This window comes from Cyprinodon variegatus, unplaced genomic scaffold, assembly GCF_000732505.1.
Source record: "Cyprinodon variegatus isolate N-32 unplaced genomic scaffold, C_variegatus-1.0 Scaffold1036, whole genome shotgun sequence".
Classification (NCBI taxonomy): domain Eukaryota; kingdom Metazoa; phylum Chordata; class Actinopteri; order Cyprinodontiformes; family Cyprinodontidae; genus Cyprinodon; species Cyprinodon variegatus.
Window position 1 is genome coordinate 97,329 of NW_015151489.1, and position 22,087 is coordinate 119,415.

At 37.8% G+C, this 22,087-nt stretch overlaps 2 protein-coding genes across 3 annotated transcripts in view; both read right to left on the minus strand.

Annotated features, from left to right (window-relative positions):
- Positions 1-219: 219 nt before the first annotated feature.
- On the minus strand, positions 220-12,243 carry cdadc1 (cytidine and dCMP deaminase domain containing 1). Its single transcript, XM_015399662.1, has 11 exons — positions 12,021-12,243; positions 11,550-11,650; positions 11,304-11,481; positions 8,232-8,529; positions 7,782-7,988; positions 7,612-7,712; positions 5,119-5,168; positions 4,627-4,796; positions 4,349-4,538; positions 1,239-1,287; positions 220-1,144 (listed from the first exon to the last, which is right to left on the minus strand). Exons 1-11 carry the CDS (start codon positions 12,118-12,120, stop codon positions 1,050-1,052), a joined length of 1,539 nt encoding a protein of 512 aa, XP_015255148.1. The 5' UTR covers positions 12,121-12,243; the 3' UTR covers positions 220-1,049.
- Positions 12,244-12,659: 416 nt separating this feature from the next.
- Positions 12,660-22,087, minus strand: part of LOC107100955 (RCC1 and BTB domain-containing protein 1-like) — an 11,467-nt gene continuing 2,039 nt past the window's right edge. The window contains exons 2-12 of one of the 2 annotated variants that reach the window (XM_015399659.1): positions 20,919-21,069; positions 20,604-20,770; positions 17,867-18,025; positions 17,682-17,789; positions 17,449-17,591; positions 17,181-17,244; positions 16,058-16,184; positions 15,784-15,910; positions 15,436-15,587; positions 15,213-15,343; positions 12,660-14,107 (exon numbers count right to left, since the gene is read on the minus strand). In XM_015399659.1, coding sequence (XP_015255145.1) covers positions 13,967-14,107; positions 15,213-15,343; positions 15,436-15,587; positions 15,784-15,910; positions 16,058-16,184; positions 17,181-17,244; positions 17,449-17,591; positions 17,682-17,789; positions 17,867-18,025; positions 20,604-20,770; positions 20,919-21,069 — 1,470 coding nt within the window. In that variant the 3' untranslated portion in view covers positions 12,660-13,966. The remainder of the gene's footprint in view (positions 14,108-15,212; positions 15,344-15,435; positions 15,588-15,783; positions 15,911-16,057; positions 16,185-17,180; positions 17,245-17,448; positions 17,592-17,681; positions 17,790-17,866; positions 18,026-20,603; positions 20,771-20,918; positions 21,070-22,087) is intronic. The other variant, XM_015399658.1, reaches the window with a different exon arrangement.

The window sequence follows — 22,087 nt, forward strand, 5'->3', positions numbered from 1 at the left end:
AATTACCATCAATCAAAAACCAGTTTTCTCATGAAAACAAACAAACAATAACAAAACTAAGTTATGCATTTTATCTTATATTACTCCTTACATATATTACTTTATAAGATTCACGTAAATATTATGTGCATACTGTTTGACATCTTACAGATTACTTTCTGGTTGAACTCTTGTCGTACCCAAATGATTCAAATTTTGATATCAGAAATGAATGACCTGACTATATATTGTAAAATAATTTGCAACATGTTTTGGTTATTTTCCCCCTGTAGAATCTGTATGGTAACATGAATTAAGCTAGAAGACATTAGGAAGTAAACTGTAAGGTGTTGGTAGAAGAAATTCAAGAACAGATGAGAAAAGGAAGCTAATCTGAAAATGGGCTACAAAGCTTTTTCTATTATGTTTGAGAGTCTGGAGAACCAGAGCGAAAGATGTTATGAGAAACATCTAAAGGTAAAAGATAAAAAGTAAAGATTAAAAAAAGATCTTGATGATCTCCTAGAAGTTTGGGAAACATTATTTGTTTACTGCATTTCAGAGACAGACCATCACAGTGAGGATCAAACATGGTGGTGGTAGTGTGATAATGTGGGTCTGATTTGCTTCTTTGAAACCTGGATAACCAACAACTTGGTTCACGCAGTAGAACAATGATCTGGTGTATGCTGCCAAGTCCATGTAAAGTGTGGACGTCTATCCAGCCCAGATCATTTGGGGTGACCTTAAACGGGACATTCAGGCTGGAAAACCCTCCAATTTTGACTGAATTAAAGCAACTCTGCTCAAACAAGTGCGCCAAAATGTTCCCTACAGCCAAAGAAAGATTTACTGTGAGTAATGTGATGGATGTTACTAGGTTTTCACATAAAGCCAGGTTGGTGTGGTAGCTATGATATCCTCAACTCCTCCTCAATTTATCTTTGTTGTAACGATCATTTAAGTGCGACAAAAACAAATCAAACAAAAGACGTACAAACTCGAATGATGTCCCCCCAAATCTAAGCCCCTGATCAGGGTTTGTCCATTCATCCTCTCACAGCTGATGTTCAGCTGACAGTAGGTGAACTCCTGGTCTTGGAGCATAGCTTCTTGTTCCTGTAGTCCTGTTCAGCCTGCCTGCTGCGTTTGCCGATGCAGCCATCTAGAAAAACAATAAGGTTGCAAAGTTTCATGCTAGGCGCTAACATGCATATTGGTAGTAAAAATACAAACAAAGGTAGTGAGATGTAACCTACTTGCAAGATGAGAAGAAAGACCTGAGGATATAGAAGGGTCTCGTTGCCACTGTGAGAAAATAAACATGGTTTATTCTTAAATGCAGTAAAACCTACTATATTATATACATATTGTATTTTTATTTGCTACCAAGAAACTAGTTTTTTAAAATCGTATTTCCTCAGATTTTTTGAAGGTCTCTTGGTGCATTGCAGAAATAGTAAAACATGATGGCATACGCTTTAAAATAATGAAAAATGGACAAAAGGATAAAAAAATTTAAAAAGTTCAGACTCAAGTCTGACATTAACTGCAAACGGCAGAAAATAGCGACAAAGACAGAACAGACTCTGCTCCAGAAACTAGACAATATACTAATACTAATACTAGTATTAGAGCTGCTTGGTCACCAGAGTTAGGCTTACTTTACGTCTTAACAGATACCCATCTCATTTCCTACGCGTTCTTGATAGAATGTAAGGCACTTTAACATTTATGTGCCGAACCTAGGAATAATTTTAAGCGTAACTACATTTGTTGTTTATTTTAAATCTGTTTCATATGGTAAAACCCGCTGACTGAATGACCGAGTTTGAAACCGCATTGTTCCTCTGTACACACAAGTAAAACATCACTACTTCCACGTCTAGTTGAATAGAAATGTAATCGTTCAAATTTAGAGGATACTCAGCTCTATTGGTGGCATAGATTTAAGACTTAAGGCGAGGGTACACTGTAGGATTTTTCACCCTTTTCTGGAGTCGTGCTGGAATTTTCTGGACCAGGCCGAGTTTCTTTGTGCGTCCTGCGTTGTGTGGTATATAGGGGGGTAACGGGGGAGATCAGGCTCTCACGACCAGGGGAGGAGCTAGGATTCTCGGAGATCAGGGGCTTAGCCCTGAGGGTGAAGATGAGAGAGAATACTTTCTGGTAAATCCCGTTCTAATATAAAATATGACAGATTACTGGATTTAAAAATTTCTAGTATACTACATGCTATCACACATAACTATTCCCCCTCCATAACATGGGAATAAATTAATTTACTTGCAAGTCTTAAACTGTGTATATTCCTCTCTTCATCAACAACAAACTTTGTGGATTTGGGGACATTTGATCATTATTTGCCAAAGTTATGAGGGGGGAACCATATATTTTAGCCAGCTGATATAATCCATTCCCCCTATAACATGGGAAACAATAAACAAATCCTGTGAATTTTGAGACTGTGTTTCTCCTATATTATGTTTAAAACATTTATTATTTTATATTTTGAAATCCAAAATATGACTGTTTGTTTGATGATCTTTATTAATTGTATTTTCAATTCTCAATTCAAAATGTGTGGAGGAGCATTGCTCCAGACATTTGGTTTGAACTTTTTTTTTGGAATATTTGTAAATTGTTAGAGAAACATTTTAATAGAAAATATATTTCATAAAGATCATGAAAGGGGGAACGGATTATATCAGTTGGCTAAAATATATGATTTCCCTCTTATAACTCTGGCAAATAATGATCAAATGTCACCAAATACACAGGTTTTGTTGTTGATGAAGAAAGGAATAAACACAGTTAAAGACTTGCAGGTGAATTAATTTCTTCCCAGCTAGTGGTGACAACTTCTTCTGCCCGGTAACGCTACAGACTGCTTTCCTCCACGATTCCTGACCTCCCGATCAGGAATCGTGAGGTCAGGAGAAAATCAAAGATGTTTGAAATTCAGTCGGCCCTCATAAGGTGTTCGTGAGCAAGTCCTGCTGTTGAAGCAAAGCTACAAGCGTCCATGACTGTCTACGTGTCGATTTAGCAGAACCGTTCTTCTTCCTTCCATATTGATGAGTCCAACCAACGCCATCTTTTGGCGCTGAGTCCAACCTTTTTGGACGTACAGTGTGAGCAGTTAGATCGCATCACAGTGTCAGCCGCACAGTGTGAGAACATACATCGTGAGGTGTGAACTTTTAAACGCTGCAAATTCATCGTACAGTTTGAGTTGTAGCTGAGTACAAAGATTAAGAATTTTGTACAGTGTAGGCCCGGCCTAAAGAGATTAAAGTTGTTAAAAGGTTTCAAACTAAAGACTGTTGACCATAGCAGCGGTGGCATTATGATGCGGGACTGTTTGTCTACCGGTTCCATAAAGTTGATTCCATGTTAAAGAAGGACGTTTTTGACCAAATTGTTCCATTTCACCTCAAATCAGCAGTGCGGTATTTATAACTTTTGCACTTTAATTTTAGTTCTCCATAATTTTGGTTACTTTTCCTAAGCTCATCAGCTATAAAACATGATAGATGAGTAAAAAGGGGCTTCCTCTTAAAAGTAAAGATTACACTTTTGAGAGACTTTCAGAAGGGGCGGAGCTAGACAGGGGGCCAGGGGTGGCCATGGCAAATCATTGGCCACCCCTACCGGTCTTTTACCTCTTATACAGATGGTGGCAGCAGTAATACTCTTAAATGGAATATTCAAAACATTTACATTTTCCATATATTAACAAATACTTGACAAAAAATTACTGTGGTCAATAATCCACATCAATATACTAACATTAAAGAAGGTAAATACAGAATCCATGCTCTTTTCAGAGCTAAATTTTGTTTTATGGAGAAAAGAGAAAATAATGCGTCTCTGCAACTCATCTAAAAGTCTTTAGTAAAATCACAGAGAAATAACTATTTTAATAAAAGCTTATTAAATAATCAAATTATGTAGATATTAGTGTTTGTAAATATAAATTTTATGCAGAAGGATTATTGATAAAAGTAGGTAAATAATGAAAATGGAAAAGATGTTCACCCAGAACCCAAACCTAAAAGAATTTTATCCACTAAACCTTTTATCCAGAAAGCACGGATGTTTAAATATATGTGTCTATTTGTTAGGAAAGGCTGTAGGAAAGTATAGTTTGTCTTTTTTTACAAAATATGGAGGTATTGCTCGTTAATTTTCCTGTTGGAACAGTGTAGATTGAGGCTGAGGTTCTGGCTACGCCTCTGACTTTCAGAAACCCTGGAGAACTAAAAAAACAAAACACTTCTACAGAGATTTCTTGTTCCTTCAGGGGAAAAATAAAGAACTTTTAATTGTCTCTGATGCTAGTAGCCAATAGTGAACTTGAACTCACGATGAACTTGTCGATGTCCTTCAGCGTGCCGAATCTTAAGTAGGATATGTCCCCTTTATCTTTGTCCCTGTCCTGGTCTGAGGTGTAGATGTGCGTAACTCCAGCCCCTCTTATCAAAGGAACGCACTCATCACACGGACATTTGGTCACAAACAGCATGGTTAGCTCACCCGGTTTGATATCCCGTGTTCTGAAAACACCAGGAAGACGAGACATATATACGTATTACTTGACAAGCAGGTGTTTCTTTTTCGCTACAGCACTGCAGACAAGCTGACCTGAAGGTGAGGGCGTTCTGTTCGGCGTGGATGATGTATCTGTATTTGCGTCTCTGTCGGTCCTCCTGCTTATTGTCCATCTGTGGAAACTCGGCGTACTTTGAGCCTGCAGGGTAGGCGTTGTACCCGCAACCGACCAAATCCAGGCAGCCCGTTCCACGACAGCCAGTCTGAGAGGAGGGGAAGCGTTAAGAGGCTTAAACATCTAATGCTACTTTCTTTATTTTGTGTTCAGGGTATCCTTTAGTTTTAGGAATCTGTTCACATAAACCTCTCTAACAGAAATTCAGTGTAATAGCACCCCCTATAGACAAAAAGAGGTTACAGCAGTCACACTAAGGGGACACATTACTTTAACTTTGTCTTAACAGGAAACATCACTGTGAGGATTTCAAATCAGTGAAATAATATGTGGACTTATCTCACTCCAATTTACATCTTAACGAAGGAGTGTTTTACTAAAGAACCTGTGCTGAAACGAAGAAATCTTACCGACTGTCCTCTCGCCCAAATAACAGCACCCACTCCCACTTTGGGATCCTCTGCAACAATAATGAGAAAAATAAAGTCAGACACCTACACTGTAGAATCACCTTTATCCTTTTAAAAATGTTTCAGATATAATAATCCTGCAAGCTTTCATCAATACAAGAGCAAAAGACCAGCTTGGGATTTTGTAAAGCTATGATGTGCGCATTTGGAGGTCCAAAATAAACAGTTAAATAAATAAATGTGCCATAAAATAAGCAGATGTATCATTTGTTTTATTTATCCAATATATGATTTAATTATAAATTATAAAAATGCGCAATTAATTAAAATACCATTAAAGAATTAAAATGACATTTAAAATAATGAGTAAATGTCATAAAAAAAACATTTTTCTTTAAAATTAATATCTAACTTAACCTAATATTTATGAATAAATATATAGTTAAATAATTTTAATTTCAAAATATATTCTGAACTAAATAAATATATCATGGAAAAAGTTAATTTAAACATTTATTTATTAATGTCAGACATGGTTCAAATATTAGGATTTTTTAAATATAAAATGAATTAAAAATCCCATTAAACAATGAAACCAAAAATGATCAAAATCATAATCAAATCTAAAAAAAAATGAAATCTATTTAAAAAGGAATATATTTTACTGTATGTATAAATGAAACTTAGCAGGAAATAACATGCATTTTTAGGGGGTCGTGAGCCTTTATTACTATATTTTTTTGGGGGGTCAGAGGCTGAAACGTTTAGCAACCCCCCTGCCACCTGTTTATCTACCGGTAATTCACACAAAATGTTTCATGAATTCATACAGATGACATCGCATCCTGCTTTTAACAGTATGAACTTGAACTAAAATATCCAATGGAGCCAAAACACAAACCAGGAATCCGGTAAATTACACTCAAACAGCAGCAGTGATAAAGAATAGGTTAGCACATTATTACATTCTAAGCTAAGATGTGCCAGCTTAAAGGGGCATGTTAATCATGTTATATGATTTTTTATATATGTTTTTCTCAAAAAAAGTACCACTGGGGCATTATTTGCTGTTCTTTTTCTATGCATTGTTTTTGCTCCGTTTCTTAGTAAATAAAGCCCTTTGAGTAGATTTACAAAAATAACTTAAAATGACCAAAGATACGATTAGATCAGATTCAATTTAGTGCAACATTACAATTACCTGGGAAACCAAATTTTTAATGTGTTTAATTTGTGTCCATTCCAATAAAAGAAGAAGAGTTCTTTTAGACTATGACCTTTAAAAAATGTATTTAATTAAAATATTTCTTACCTTGATGCTGTGTCCCTGTTTGCTTTAGTTAAGAACGGAAATGTTTTTTTTCCTTAATGTTCTGATTGGAGGCTCTGGGGAGGATTCACCCTAAGTTAAAGGTACTGTTGATCAGTTTATTTAATTTATATCGTTTTTACTTCAGCTGCACCAAGCTGTTGCTTTACCCCGAGGCATTGCAGAATGGTGAAGCTCTATTAAAGGTATAGGGGACAATCTTTTATTTCCTGGTGGATCATCTAAATAAGTGGTCCTCCTAATTGTCAATCATTCTGGTGATATGTTTACGTAAGGCTGTCCTATGTGATTGTCCCGTTAGCTATCTTTTTCTGCGCATGCACACTTTCACGCATCACTATATGTGGAGAGCTACGATTTCAGACAGTCATTGAAGCTCACCTTTCTCACCGTGGTTCTTTGAAAATGGCCAGGGGTCATAAGAGAAAAAGTGTCTATGAAGTGATTGAGTAGAAAAGAAAGGTCTCAGAGGAGGCAGATATATCCCAGAATGCTTTGCACAGAGAGCTCTCCTTGCAAAGCATTATGGGATTTGCTGTTGCAGCGGCCCGCTGTCGCCATAGGCTGCTGCTACCCGTCAGCAGCGACTGATAACAAAGATGGTGCAGTCACTGCGCAGTGGAGGAGTTACGTGAGCAATGGGGAGTGAAAAGTAGTGATCATCAGTACGAAGGGTCAGTTAACTGCGTTTGCTATATAGTCCACTATATAGTCCCCTCTCTATATAGTGATTGAGGGATTTAGGGTGGACATTCAGACACAGTAAGCTGCTATAAGAACAGCAACTTTTAAACAGAGCGTGCACAAGGAGCCCTCGCATATGCATTTTTTCTTAAAGTGGAGAGGGCGGATCTTTTAAAAAATTCGAGAAAATCCTCCACAATACCTTTAAGTAGTTGCTTATTGCCACCTGTCTTGTTGTTTGCAGTATTGCCAGCAGGTGGCGGTATGTTTGTTTATGTCTGCTCATTGCAACTGGTATATCAGGACAGATGTTTGGTGTATATAACATTATAAATAACTATTTAATATTTTTGGCCTTTTTTGTAGGGATATATAATCTAACTAAGCTCCTCTAATATATGCTAAATCACTTTCAGCACACTCTGATTTATAACAGATGAAAGACTTAAATCTAACCTTAGACAAATGATCAAACCAACCTGTCCTGTATGCCAGCAGCCTGGCCTGGACCATGCAGTGGTGAGCCACTTCTTGAGAAACATTCTCTCCATGAACAGGCACAGTGCTGGCCAAGTTTTCTCTGAATCAGAAAAATCATGATCAATAATAGCAAAACAAGCTTATAAATCTGAAAGAACGAAATCCTAACCTGTAGAAGCCATAGTGATGTTGAGGCACCCCAGCAGCCACAGCAGCTAGAACCCCCACCAGCTCCGTCATGTTGTTCCTAAGGTTGGAGAAGTAGGGCTCCACGCAGAAATTCTCCAGGCCCATTTGGACCAAAATCCCCTTGTGTTGCAGAGACGTTCCAACCAGGAAGTGAGTGGAAAATTCTCTGAGGTGTCTTAGGCGTTCCCTGAAAAAGTATGATAAAAAATAGAACACCTGAAATTGCAAACCGATCCAAATAGCTGTTATTTTCTAATTTCTTTTTCTTGTAAAAACAAGCAAGTTTTCATCATCTGTACATGTAATGGCAGGTATTTCATGGATGGAACCATCTGGGCTCCAAGTAACCTGTCTGCACTTATGCAGAAAGGATGCTTGGAGGCCAGATAAGTAACAATATGATACTGCAGCTGCAAATGCAGTCTGATACCTGTTAAAGAGTTCCTCTTTGTTCAGCTCTGGGTCATCCTCAGTCATCCTCTCCATGAAATCACTCTCTTTAGATGTTTCCTCCACAAACTGCACCAGATCCGGTGCCAACGGCTGCAGCAGCACGCAGATGTGAGGGCGACTGTTGGACTTCAGTTTCTCTACTGCGACTGCGTCCAGCACAGCTTCCTCTGTCATGGCGAGAGACGAGCCGCCGGCGTTTGTTTGCGTCGACGACACGGACTTTAGCATGCTGACCTCTGGATCTCCAGGCCAAAAGGAGATCTGACTGACTCCAGCTGAAGGGAAGGAAATTAAACCTTTAGGTAGAACTTTGGAATCATAGAGCAATTCCAAAGTTCAGTGTGTTTTCGAGGTGAAAAAGCGGCTAATAAAATCAGCGAATGGACGCAATAAAAATACATAATCGTAAATATCTGTAATTACTGCTGCCTTTAAGCAATCTTTATCTAGCTACAGAAGCGTATTACATTCATATAGAAAAAGAGAAATTGCTGTTTTTTTCCCCCAAATTAAGATAATTTTTACAAAATAAATCTAAATAATATTTTCTGAATTAACTCATTTTTACTTTCTTTCGGGATTCAGACACTGGTTGCTACTCATGGCCCGGTTGTTTCCCCCCTCCCTCTTCTCTTCATGGTTTATCTTATTAATTCAGGAAAAATACAGAACGTTTTTATTTATTTTTATAAAAAATTAAGCCGTAAATAAAAAAAAAAAACAGACCAAATTCTTTTTTTTTTTTTCAGGTGAATGCAATACGCTCCTGTATATAGCTATGTCTCTTTCCTTATTTAGTTTCATTATTAGCTTATTTCAAATGGTGTTAAACTCCCTGCTTCCCTTAACATTTTACACACAATACCCCAATATTTCAGTGTTACAGATTTATCACAATTAATTAAGGAAGAACGTATATATTCATGTTTAAATTTTAGATGAAGTACATGCAGCTTAAATTGAGCGACCTGACATAAATTCAAGTAATTGGACATGATTTGAAAAGGTACACAACTCTCTATATAAGGTTTCACTTTTCAGAGTGCAAACATATGGCTTGACAGAATCAAATGCGGCAATAGAAAGTATTTAGTCCAAAGAAAGCAGTAGGAATAATCTTATACTGGAAATTCAAGTTTGTTTAGATTGCACAGGGATGGTATGGATATACAGTTTTGTTGGGTACCAGCTAGTGTTGCTGCGATACTGCAATAAATGTTGGTATCGGTATTTTTGAGTACTGACAAATAGGGCACCAATACCATTTTGAGAGCCAAAAGTTTATGCAACTATTGTCACCCATTCCAGGCAGGCAATAAAAGTTCTACTGGATTCACTTTGTATTAGTCTTTTTCAACAAAGCCATGATGTAATTATTTTACATCCAAGTAGTATGCAGTTCTTCATATATACACAAACGCATCAATTTCAAACAGTTGGTATCGGCCGATACTGCACAGCCAGGTATCGGGGCCAAAAAATGGCATCGGTGCAGCACTAGCACCAGCACATCAAGGGGTAAAAGGAAACAAAACAGCAGATAAACTGGCTAGAAAGGGTGAAGAGAAGGAATTAATGTTACGTATTCAATTTGGGAAAGATGGGAGGAAAATAATAATAAAAGGAATAAAAATCTGGGAGAAAAGATGGAATGAAGGCAAGAAAGCGAGAGACTTTTATAGAATACAAATATCAGAGGAAAATGAATAATGATGAGATCGCTGGTAGACTATGTTTTACTAAAATACAGCGTCGTTATCGAATAGGGGGAAAAACAATGATAGTTGTGTAGTTTGTGCCGAAAGGGGAAATGTTTCACACATAATGAAGTGTCGTACATTAAGATGAGGGAGAAGATAAAGAAAAGGGAGCAAAAGGCAGGATGGGAATGGAGTTTAAGAGATAAAAAGCTGGGAAGAATACAAAAACATTTCTGCGCCTTTGACGGGCCTGACGAGCCAAGTGGGCTCCATGGATCATGAATGGAAGACAGTCGGCTGACTGTCGGCGGGGTGATATGAAACCTCAAGTTCACTCTGTCAAAGCTCCATTATCCCTCGGTGGAAAGAAAAGAACGTTCCAGAAGAACAACCATCCCTGCAGCAATCCCCCAGCCAAGCCAGTATGGCGGAGAGGCCAGATGAACACCACTCCTTAATAAAAGGAATCCTCTCTAAAGTTTGTCAAAAGGCACCTGAAGGACTCTCAAAATAAACTTTTTTTGGTCTTACAAGAAAAAGATTGAACTCTTTGGTGTGAATTTCATATTTGGAGGAAACCAGGGACCCTTCATTATCATACACATTCCATCCCTACAGTGAAGCATGGAAGTGGCAGCATCATTCTATGGGTTTTTTCCCTCTTTCAGAGGCAGCAAATAGCAGACAGCGACACAAGAATCCAGCAGTGATGTAGCAATGGAGAGAGGAGCGTTCCTAACCTCAATGTGGAGCAACGGCCCAAATCAAACAATCAAGATGTCAAAGGAGAGGATCAAAAGCAATCTGTGACTCTGTGAGTCTCCCGAAGAAGCCAATCTAGAATCCAGAAGTATACATACAGACGTCTTTCATCCATCCTGATGTTGCTGAAATGGGTCAAACTGCCTGCAGATAGGTTTGCTAAGCTTTAGGCATCCAAAATACTTGAAGCTGGAATTGCTGCTGGAGGTGGAACAACAAACTGTTCAGCAAAGGCTGCACATGGTTAATTACTATGTATTTGACTTCTTGATCTTCTCTTTGTAATAAATGTGCAACAATCTATAAAATAAAATTACTGTTTGTCATAACGGGGTATTGCGTGTTGAATTTTGAGGGAAGAGATTGATTTAATACCTTTTGGAATAAGGCTGTGATATAGCTAAATATGGGAGAAGTGCAGCTCTGTGAATACCATACTTCTGACCTGGTGGTCTGTTTTTCTCTGTTCTTGGCTCCTTATTTTTTGTTAATGTACAATGTTGCTTTAGACTCAGTGCTTTGATGCAATCAGGTGTACATATCTTGCTATAAATAAACTGAATTCATCTTTCAAACATCCTTCTCACCATTTATGATCATCTTAAGGCAAGTGGCACATGGTCTCCTGGAGAAGTAGAGCTGACAGTCGGCCAGGTTTGCACCATGCTGGATGATAGCTGCTTGTCCAGCGTGAAGTTCAGTGCCTGAACAATGGAGTCCCAAAACTTTCCCTTCCTGTATCACTACCAGACCAGTCCTGTTGATCTAAATGCAGCACAGACTTGGTTAAAAATGTAAAACAATGATGCTTCTATTTAATGCATTTCACTAACCTGACTATTTTCACTGTCTTCAGGTTGCTCCCGGGGGAATAACTCCATCCACAAACTCAGCAGGGTAAACAGGTTCACCTTTGACAACCTGGGGCCATGACCTTGGTTAAGACATCACACAATTAAAATATTGCAATTGAGAATTATTTAAAAATGCTGGTGAAAATGTAGGCAGAATATATTACAACTAATGCATAATCAAGTCATAGCTCATCAAAGCAGATTTAATTCTGGACATGTCCTCATGGCAGTTTATTTCAGTTATTCTTAAATGCAAATATGAGAATTTTCTAGGATGTATGAGCAGTTTAAAGTGAGATTATTATCCTGATCAGTACAATAAACACCAAATCGTGTATCAAAAGCAGCAGTCATTACATTTTCTTTACGTTATTACATGTTCTTTACGTTAGTAAACCAGCTGTTATAGTAAACCAGAAAACAACATAAAGCCTCCTACATCCAGCTCACCTTGTTTCCTGCTGTCAGTCTGGGTGCTGCTCTCTCTTGTTTCTCGACACGGATCGGACTGGTCCGGTTCGACTCGGTTCCATTTGATGCTATCGTCCATTCGGAACGTAAAGCAGGAAAAAGACTAATTTTGTTTCAGTTGCAGACGTAAGATGAGGAAGACTTCTTCGGGTATACACATAAACCTGGCTTATAGCTGACTAGTGGTTTCCGGCAGGGACTTTCAAAATAAAAGCTGTGATTAGCAGTAGCCATCATACTACCGACCATACATATTTAAAGTTAGCGATAATAGCGCTCCAGTGTAAAAAAAAACAACAACAACTTTTACTTAAAATGATTAGAGATTTAACAACTAACACATCAATATATTGTCATTTGTACGACAAACAATTGTTATTCCGTAGTGAACTTCACCTAACTTCTCACATCCGGTTTACTTCCGCAAAAATCCCGGATGTGCGCCAGTGACCGATGTAATAAGCGCCGCCATATTGTGAGTGGCTCCCCCCTCCCCAAATAGTATGCGCACACAAAACGATAGCCACAAAAGCTGACATTTAAAAAGGCAGGTATGCTTATGAGATACATTACTTTGAGTTAAAAGTCAATAAGACAAATATTTCTTATTTTAAGGTTTTTATTTCTTCAGAGAAAGAGCAACTAAAAACTAAACATGTATAATATATATAAAAACAACAGAATAATTGCAAGTATTTAACAGCAGAAATAACAGTAACTCAACTTTCGGGATTCCGGAGTTGTGTATTTAAGTTGCTTGTAAGTAAGAGCTTCAAAAATAAACTATAAAAGTACATGTTAAGAAGAAAATAATAATAATAATCTGTAAACCTCAACTCTATAACTGCCCTGTAACCTGTTTTACTAGATCTGAACAGTCCTTCAAACACCCACATAAGGTCCAAGTTCAAATTCTTTCCAAATAAAGATCTTTTAGGAGACATTTACGATCATCGGGAAAAGGAAACCTAAGGTAGGAAACCGAAACTGATATCCCTGTCCTGTTCCGGATTAATTTGGTCAGCAACACATTTCTGTTTGTCAAGCACACCCAGGCAGCAAGATTTCCATTCAATCTTTGGTAACTGTATAATAGACACAAAGAAACACCTAAAACAGTAGACAAAATGAGGTTTTGAGCTGTTCTAGGGTTTTACATTTCCCCTGAATTTGTAGCAAAACCAAAAGAACATGAATCGCACTTCCATCTATTGAGAACAGAGAGGCTGCTTCTCTCTGTTCCAGTGGATCATATGAATACAGTAATGTTATTTCTCACAGAGCTTTAAATCCACTTCATTATGTTTTAATAAGCAGAGTAACAAGACAACGTATAATATTGTAACAGAGTAAAACTTCAGCTAAGATTATAGTGCAAAATTCTTAAAGTCTGCTCTCAAATCTCTTTAAAAAGCTAAATTGACTTAGTAGTTCAGGCAAGCTTAAGTGCCTCAGAGCAAAGGCCAAACTAAAACAAGGCCAAAGGAATAGTAGCAATTAACCAAATGACCTACATTCCATTAGAAATGACTGGAAAAGATTCTTGAATCTAACATTTCAAAGGTGCCTCGAATGTATCACACAGATGAGCTGTAGTACAGCGCGACTTTCTTACTCTGGCACGCATGTGCAGTCAGCTGAACTGGAATGTAATAACTGCATAATCAAATTGCATAAAATAAACACATGCAGCCTGTAAGTGTTCATATTGGTGAACATTCAGAGTGACTCCACAGGAACTGACCAAAGTGCTGATTTAAAATCCATAGATATGGTCCGGTTCAACACAGTGTGCAATATACTTGAAGCTTTATTCCTTTTGAGGTGGATCAGCAGAAATCTGATCATTCCTCCATATGTGGAGGATTGCTCTGCTGAACCTGCAGCATACTTGCTTTTAAAATGCAAGAAAGCAAGAGCAGCGCTCAGTTTTTGAAGGCTCCACAGCGACTGGCTCGGCTGATGAACTCTTTGAGCATCCTTCCATCGACTTGCCAGAAAGCTGCAGTCTGAGTCACCTGAGTCAGATGGTTTACACAAAACTTAAAGCAAAAATCTTCTAGATCCTAAAAAGAAGAAGAAGAAAAAAAAGGATGGCAGATAAGTGGAAGACAAAAATATCAACGGTGCTCCATTTTTTTTGTTTAACAGAGACAAATTTTAAAGTTCTACATAGATTTGCACTCAGCTCCAATGAGGCAATACTTTCTAGAACCACCTTTGACTGCCACTACAGTTGCAGGTTATTTTTGGTGTCTCTACCAGCTTTGCATATAGAAATCGACATTTTGACCATTATCTTTAGCAAATTACTGTAGCTCATAGCTGTGACTGGCTGGTGAGCATATTTGAACACACATATCCAAGTACTGCCACTAATTTCATGTAGGTTTGGACAAACAAGCATATAATAGGGTCTAATCTGAGTTAATCACAGTCTCTAACTGCTGTTCTTGCAGGATTTTCCTGTTAAAGGTGCATAGTCACATTAGATGCCAATAAAAAAAATAGACCACTAACCATTAAATAATCATAAAATAAGGCTATATAAAGCAAGCATAACCTATTCTTTACCTCATGCACAGAGGCACAGTCCTGTATCTCTGGTTAAGCTTTCGTTTATTTAGAAATAAATTGAGAAAAAAACAAGTTTAAAACACAAAGATAACAAATAATACTCCAGCAGGATGCGGTAATCTATATGAAACAAACTTTGTAAGCAACAAGATTGAGTTTCTGGAGAATAAATTCTAAAAATGTCATGTAACGTGACTATGCCCCTTTAAGCTTAAAAAAAAAAACAGATCCTTTGTTTCCTCTTTAAAAAACACATTTATGCTCTACTTTGTCTTGTTCTATCATGGAAAATCCCAGATGTTGCAACTTTAAAAAAATAATGTATAAAGCTAAATGACGCAAGCCCCTTTGTGAGGTAAAGTAGAAAATGTAATGACATTTTAAAAAAGGGAAATGTAGACCATTTCTTTTTCAAGCAGCATCACACTGATTTTCATCTTTGCTTTTCTCCAGAAAAATTGAAAATGTTCTTTAGATTATTAGTTTTTGGTAATGTGTTAAACATTGCTGCGCAAATATCAAAATGTTTATTGCACCCTGGTTTAATGATTTCCCCTTTGCATTAAGATTAAAAAAAGTAGAGAGGAGTTCTACCTCTGCATCATATCGAATGGCTGCAGACAGCAGGGTGAAGGCATTCTCTACAGTGATTCCTCTCTTGATTATCTGCTGACACAGATGTTTCAGGTGGTTTTCACAGTAAGACGTGGCCAAATCTAACAAACCTGAAGCATAAAGACGAGAAAAAACACAAACCATATGAAATGAAAAGCCTTAAATACACAGATTAGAAGATATATTTGGTAATATGTCTCACCAATGGCGTCCTCAGGTGGCAGGTCAACGGTGTCTGTGTAGAGAAACTGAAGGAAGGATCGATAGACAGGGTAGGAGAACTGGCCGATCTCTATCACCTCCTGTTGACCCTCTGTCCACTGAGAGCGAAACATGGATCGGAAATGCTCACACCTGATGGCAAAAAGAAGATTTAGGCTGAAGGAAAGCTGTGGATAAGAATATTAATCAAATTAGCTTTTAGGAACATTTGCATCTTCCAGAAAGAACAGAAAACAAACTGTATCCTCAGCTGCAAGAACTCCCCCATGACATCTAAGGAGCTCTAACAGGTCTAACTCTGTGACATTCAAGACCGAAATAATCAAACCTGATCTTAAGGACAGCTTTGTGAACATGGATGCATTTTCCGTCAACGCTGAACTTAAGGTCGGCCGTTTCTGGGCTGTCGAACTCTTTCCTGAGAGCCTCGGAGACCGTCATGAAATCATCGTGCTCTGAAATAAAGTGTAGATTAGATTAGAATTCTCACATTGGAAATGTTTTTTTTTTCAGTTTAGTAATATGTATCCTTAGTATGGGTGGTAAATGTGAGGATGCTGTGAATGAGTTGTCCAAATATTCTTTTTTTAAATATTTTTTACCCATAGATACGAGGCGCCACATCACAGCGGGCGTAGCGAAGCAAGCGAACACATCGTCCGTGCTGCTGAAGTGGGTGAGGTGGGGCAGGGGGATCGACTGGCCTCGACACTGGCCCCACATGAACACCTGCGAAACAGGTACTTAGATTAGTGTTTAAAAAACAATAACACAAGAAGTGTTGATCATATTTTTTTTGCAGTGTTCTAATCATTTATTTATTTTTTTCTAAAGTTTAGGGCAGGATTGAACCTAAACAATGCAGACAATTCCACCTGAATGTGATATTAGCTTAATTTGTTTGGCTGTGAGGCTTGATTTAGGAAAAAAAAGTTAGCTTGACTTGGATTAGCTCTAAATTTGACCGATCAGCTTTATCTGATTAGCTAATTGCATGACTCAGACGGGTTCTAAATTAACTGATTAGCCAAATCTAGTTAGCAGTCAGATTCATTGGGAAAGGTTCTTATCTTAGACTAAAATCTGACTGTTGTTTGATCTAATCAGCTGTTAGATTTACTCAGGTTAATTTTACATAGACAATCTAGCTAAATGTTAGTTCAAATGTATGTAACCCTGCATATCAACACCTCACCTTTCTTTAAAAAACAAAACAAAAAAACTTTTCAGTGGTGCTGTTTTTTTTTTTACATTTTTTTTTTTTTTGCCTTATATCCAGGTTCTTTATAAGCACTTAGCTGGAACACTTTGAAAACTCCTTATTTTGCTGTCAGCAGGTCTTTAATCACGATGGTGTAAAATGCTTTGTGTTCCTGGTTAGCTGGTAGCTTTACCTTTACATGCTGATTTTACTATATAAGCAATTGTGATCTTAGATATAGGATCTGGAACTTTGATTACTTATAGGACATAAAAAAAAAGCTGCAAATTAATTTAATTTACTTTATGGGAAACTTGCTGTTCTTCTTTTGCAGCACTTTCTAAAAATCTCAGGTGCAGGATTTATCTAAATCCTTTTCACTGAAACGTTGACACTCTCAGTTTAGTCATTTTTTACTGTAACTCATCACTAAAACTTCCTAAGAGAAAAATAGGCTTGATGCATTATTCTAAATACAGTCCAAATGTAATAAATATGGCCAACAATACAAAATGGATATGCACCTTGCCGCTTTGAGTCTTCGCTGCTGAAGTGTGCGTTGAGTGGCACGCAGCAATCTCCACAATCCTACAGGGTTACACATGAGTTAATGAACAGGAGTCAAACACATTATATGGTCATTGTTTTGCAGCGTTTGCAGATCAAATGTACAGTGTTATTTTCGTCAAGTGGCAATTCCTTCTGGCTTCCTTTGACAGTTGTAACAAACAAAGACGGGAAGTACGAAGGTTAAATGCTAACAGGAAGAAGAAGCTCTCCTCTCCACTTTACCTCTCTTTGTCAGCCATGATCTGCACTGGACTGAGCTGATTGCTCTTATTGCCAGTTCCTAGCTGACCGTAGGTGTTAGATCCCCAGGCGTAAAGCAGTCCTTCGTCCGTTAGGGCCAAGCAGTGCCCGTATCCTGATACAATCTGAAAAACAGTTGAAGAGGAGCTGAAGTCATTCAAACAAAGCCAATTCAATTATTGCAGAATATTTTAAGTTAAAGCAGGGTATCTAACCTGTTGAATGCAAAGCCCCTGGAGCGCAGTCAGGCGGCACGGAGAAAGGTGATTCCCATTGTTCCCAATTCCAAGTTGCCCGTTTCCGTTATAACCCCACACGTAAACCTGAACGAATAAAACAAAACAGTATGAAGTTCATGTTCTTAAGAGAGACAGAGAGATTAAAAACAGGGAATCTTCACCTCTCCATTGTCGACCAGAGCCATGGAGGAGGTTTGTCCACATGTGATGGCCACAGCAGTCTTCCCCTGCAGGCAGCCGCAAACCTTCTTTGGGTAGGGCTGGTTTGCCGTGGAGCCTGAGCCCACCTGGCCGCAGTTATTATAACCCCACGCAAACACCTGCAGACAGGATGGTAATCTCGTGTTTAATACATGTTTTTAACATTTAAGTATTTGTTTAATTCAGGTTTCATCCATCTATTCATTGCTATTACATTTAGTGTGTAATTTTTAGTATAAAAATGATTAGATTAGTTATTTAAATGACTAAAGTAATAGTTGCAACTATTGGTGTTTATTCTTTATAACATCATAATGTATTGTATTTGCCCCACTTGCTTTTTGTTTTACTGTTTATGACCCGATACATTTTCTGACGTGATGAAACTAACAGCAAACTGGGTCATCCATCAAAATGATGATGGATATTTAAATCATGACCGCCATAATAGGTGCAGAGATATGTTTCGTGTAATGTCTTGATGTTTGTTTGTTTTTTAGTGGCGGGATGTGATTAATATTTTTAACCGGGTTATTTACAATGTTTGTCATTAATGACCAAATAATTGTATTTTAATAGAACACCATATATCAGCAAAATAACCCAGCTGTTCTACTCTAAAATCATTTTTTCTCATCTATTATTGAATAATTAACTATATTACACACAACAAAACATATATATTTTGTTTTTAATCCAACTATTTATGTTATTTATTCTTCCTGAAATCTTTTGTAATGCAAAAAAAAATCCACAATTGCCAATAATTTTATGTCTTTCTACTTGATTACCGTATGTCATTTTAAGCATGTTTAAACATTAATCTACTGTAGATGTAGAAGGCTAGTTCGAGCAGCCTTTTTTTACCAAACCTTTTATTATTCTTAAGTACCTTTTGAATGACAATTTCTACTTTTTCATCTCTCATAAAAAAAAAAAATCTCTGTTACTTTATAATAGACCTAATGCTCACACCTGTCACCTCATGTCTTCTCTATTATGCCCCTTCCCCTTAAAAAGCTGCTGCTATGGTGAAAATATTCCTTGCAAGCAAAAAAAGAGCAAAGAATCTTAATTAATTCTGCTAATTCTAACATCTTCAGCTAGTTTTTATTGGTCTGTTAGGATTTATGCAGACATCCTTTTCCTTCTCCTCCTCTGCTGTTTATAACCTCACAGCCTGCTCTGCCTCTGATCACTTCTCAGCTTTTGATGCACTTCTTTACCTCAATATATCTGTACTTTTTCAAACATTTTGTTGTATCTGATTGGAGACGCTCAGCCTCCGCCATGATTTGTAAAGCATACATGATGCCGGTCAGCTTGAGTGTTTGATAACTTTGCTAAAAAGTGAGAAGAGGGCTGAGATTTCAGAAAAACAAAAAAACAACTGGCTTCATATAGGGCCTAATAGCATACTGTTAAGTTTAATATGATTTGCACATGGATTTTATGAGTTAAGAAAAGCTCAAGCTCCTCTCTGTTTGTATTCATATGAGAAAATGCAGTTAATTGCATTCATTTTTATTGATGTGCTTTGTCTAAAAAACTTTTGGTTTTTTTGAGGGTGTGTTGGATTTAGGTTCCGACAACCTGGCTGGGGCATGGCTAAAAAAGTTATGCTACGTTCACACCGCACGAGATTGAGGCAGCAAAAGCAGGTGGTTTACATGTAAAGGTTGACTCGCATCAAGGTGGATCAAAAGGTCCAGTAGCGCGTTTCGAGCAGCAGAAGCAGCGCATCTTGACGCATCTGAGAAAGTGAGCAGCGCCTAATGAGATTCTGAGCATCTGAGGCGTATGACGCGCTTCACAAGCAGCAGCTGCTGGAGTTAGAAAAATGTAACTTTTTCTGCTCGATGTGCCACATTTACCAATCAGAGAAGCTGATCTGGGAGCCGGCCCGGGAGAAAGACACAGCGCTGCTGATGTAGATCGCTATGATCACTCCTCTAAAACAAATTATTAACACCTAAGTTACCTTAAAATGTCCAAACCTGCCGGAAAAATGTTTGCTTTTATCTTTGTATCACATACGGAAAAAACACTAAAATATACCTCCAGCTGGCACGAATAGTAGCGGAACCCCCCAGCTGCTGCTGCTGGGAATTCTCAGTGGCAGCGCACCACCTGTATGTGGGGATCTGAGCAACTCCAACAGCAAAATAATATTTATTTTGAGGCAGGATCATAATCTTGATGAACTGACTGCACAGACGACGTTTTGAGGTGGACTTTCCTACTTAAAAATATATTAGAACTACTTTTTACCCATTTATCACAGCAAATATAGCAAATCCACTCTCTGCCATTGAACGCAGGAGCAGCAGAAGCATCAGAGCCAACTTTGCTGGACATGCTTTAGGAGCATCAAAGATGCTCTTGACGTGTGTCTGACCATAATGTGTACAAGCATCAAAAGTGAAGCTCTTTTTTGCTGACCAAAGCGCTTCCAGTGTGAAAGTAGCATTAGAACTGCTGACTTAAAAGGATTAACTTAGTTATATTACAAACTTGTTACCAATTATCCAACATAAAATACTTTGTAAGTCCCAATCAAAAAGCTTTGTTTCTTTCCACAAATTAAACATAATGACTTATGCATTTAATGCACTAATTTAAAACAGATTAATTAAATGCATGAAATAATAAGGACCAATTATAGGCAAAAGGGAAAACAAAAAACAAAACTCTTACATCTCCGTCGTGAGTGAGAGCCAGAGAATGATGCGAGCCACATGCCACCTCTGTTACTTTCTTGTTCTGCAGGTTAGCCGTTATCGCCACGGGTGAAAGCCCCACGTTGGTGCTGCCGTTCCCCAGCTGGCTGTAACCATTATGCCCCCAGGCAAACAGCTGTCCATCTAAAACACAACCAAAAGGATCAGCTAATTGTGTCAAGAGACATAAACGGCATGAAAACTACAGCTGGTGTTTAAAGTAGCTAGCCTATTCATAGTGTATTATATAGATCCATTACAAACAGAGCATACAAACTGAAGGATAACCTGCCTTCTGTTGCTAAGAGGACGTGAGGTCCACTGCCGTAGCTGAGGCTGGCTATCTTCTTTCCCTGCAGGAAGTCCAGTTTCTTTGGAACAATGATGCTCACACTGTCACCTGTACCAAGGCAGCCACTGCAGTTCAGACCAAATCCATAGACCTGAAAAAAATGTAAACAAAAACACAGCAACATTGAGCAAATTAAAGAAAATATGCGCATCTTGGGTCAAATATGGCTTCCCGTATTTAAGGTCAGGTCGACTACAATACTTCACTCTGTGCTCCTTTCACCTGACTTCCTGTGTAACTGATGAGGAGTCCTTTCGGCTGCTATCTCCTTAAGGGGTTGCCACAGCAAATTATTAACAAATTCTCACAGAATTGGCAGAGTTTGGAGATTCATACCCATGTCCCCTGCATTACACAAACTTAAACATCTTCACCATTACAGACTGTTGACTTCCCTGTATAACTACTGTATAGAAAGTGAGTTTTGGGCCCAAGTTTCATTAGGTGCATTTCCATTAACCATCAAATTGTGCTAAGTGTAATAAAGGGAATAAATATGCTGATTGGTAACACTGAAATCTGCAAAAAAAAAAAAAACATTTTGCGATTAAAAAGTTGTTAAGCTTCCATTAGGTTTTTTTTGGTCATATCCCGATTGTTATATTTCGCATCACATGAGTCACGTGATCTGGAGCTGGGCTTTACTGCCTACTAAAGAGATGAAAAAGACTGGAAGTATTTGGAGGGGTTATTGCGTGACCAAACGTATTTCAATGCAATTTTTATTGTATTTATTATTTAATGGAAATAACCCAATTGCTGTATTTTGCATTTTTTTATTTAGCAGAGTATCAACATAGTCTTGTGCACATTTGTAATAGTAATGCAACTAGCCTTACAATTCTAAATGGGAAGGAAACATTTGCTAAAAGAAGTAAAATAGAATCTTGCAATTAAAAAAATAGAACATGGATTTGTTTCCAAAAAAAAAAAAAAAAAGCTTTTTTCTCCTCTTTTTTCAAGTGAAGCTTTATATATCATTTGCACTTTTTCTATTTATTTCCAGGCCAGAAATAGAAAATAAAAGGTTTTATGATGGTGAAGATTCTCAGTCATCCAGGTCATAGTCATTCCAAAAAAAGAAAAAAAAAAAACAACCCTCTGGACTT

What these genes read in the sequence shown, in the direction of transcription:
- cdadc1 (XM_015399662.1), bottom strand. Translation starts at nt 12,120, where the DNA reads ATGGACGATAGCATCAAATGGAACCGAGTCGAACCGGACCAGTCCGAT. An exon ending in CATCACTATGGCTTCTACAG is followed by an intron (nt 7,713 to 7,781) that starts GTTAGGATTTCG and finishes TTTCTGATTCAG; the next exon opens with AGAAAACTTGGCCAGCACTG. An exon ending in GCTGCTGGCATACAGGACAG is followed by an intron (nt 5,169 to 7,611) that starts GTTGGTTTGATC and finishes TTATTGTTGCAG; the next exon opens with AGGATCCCAAAGTGGGAGTG.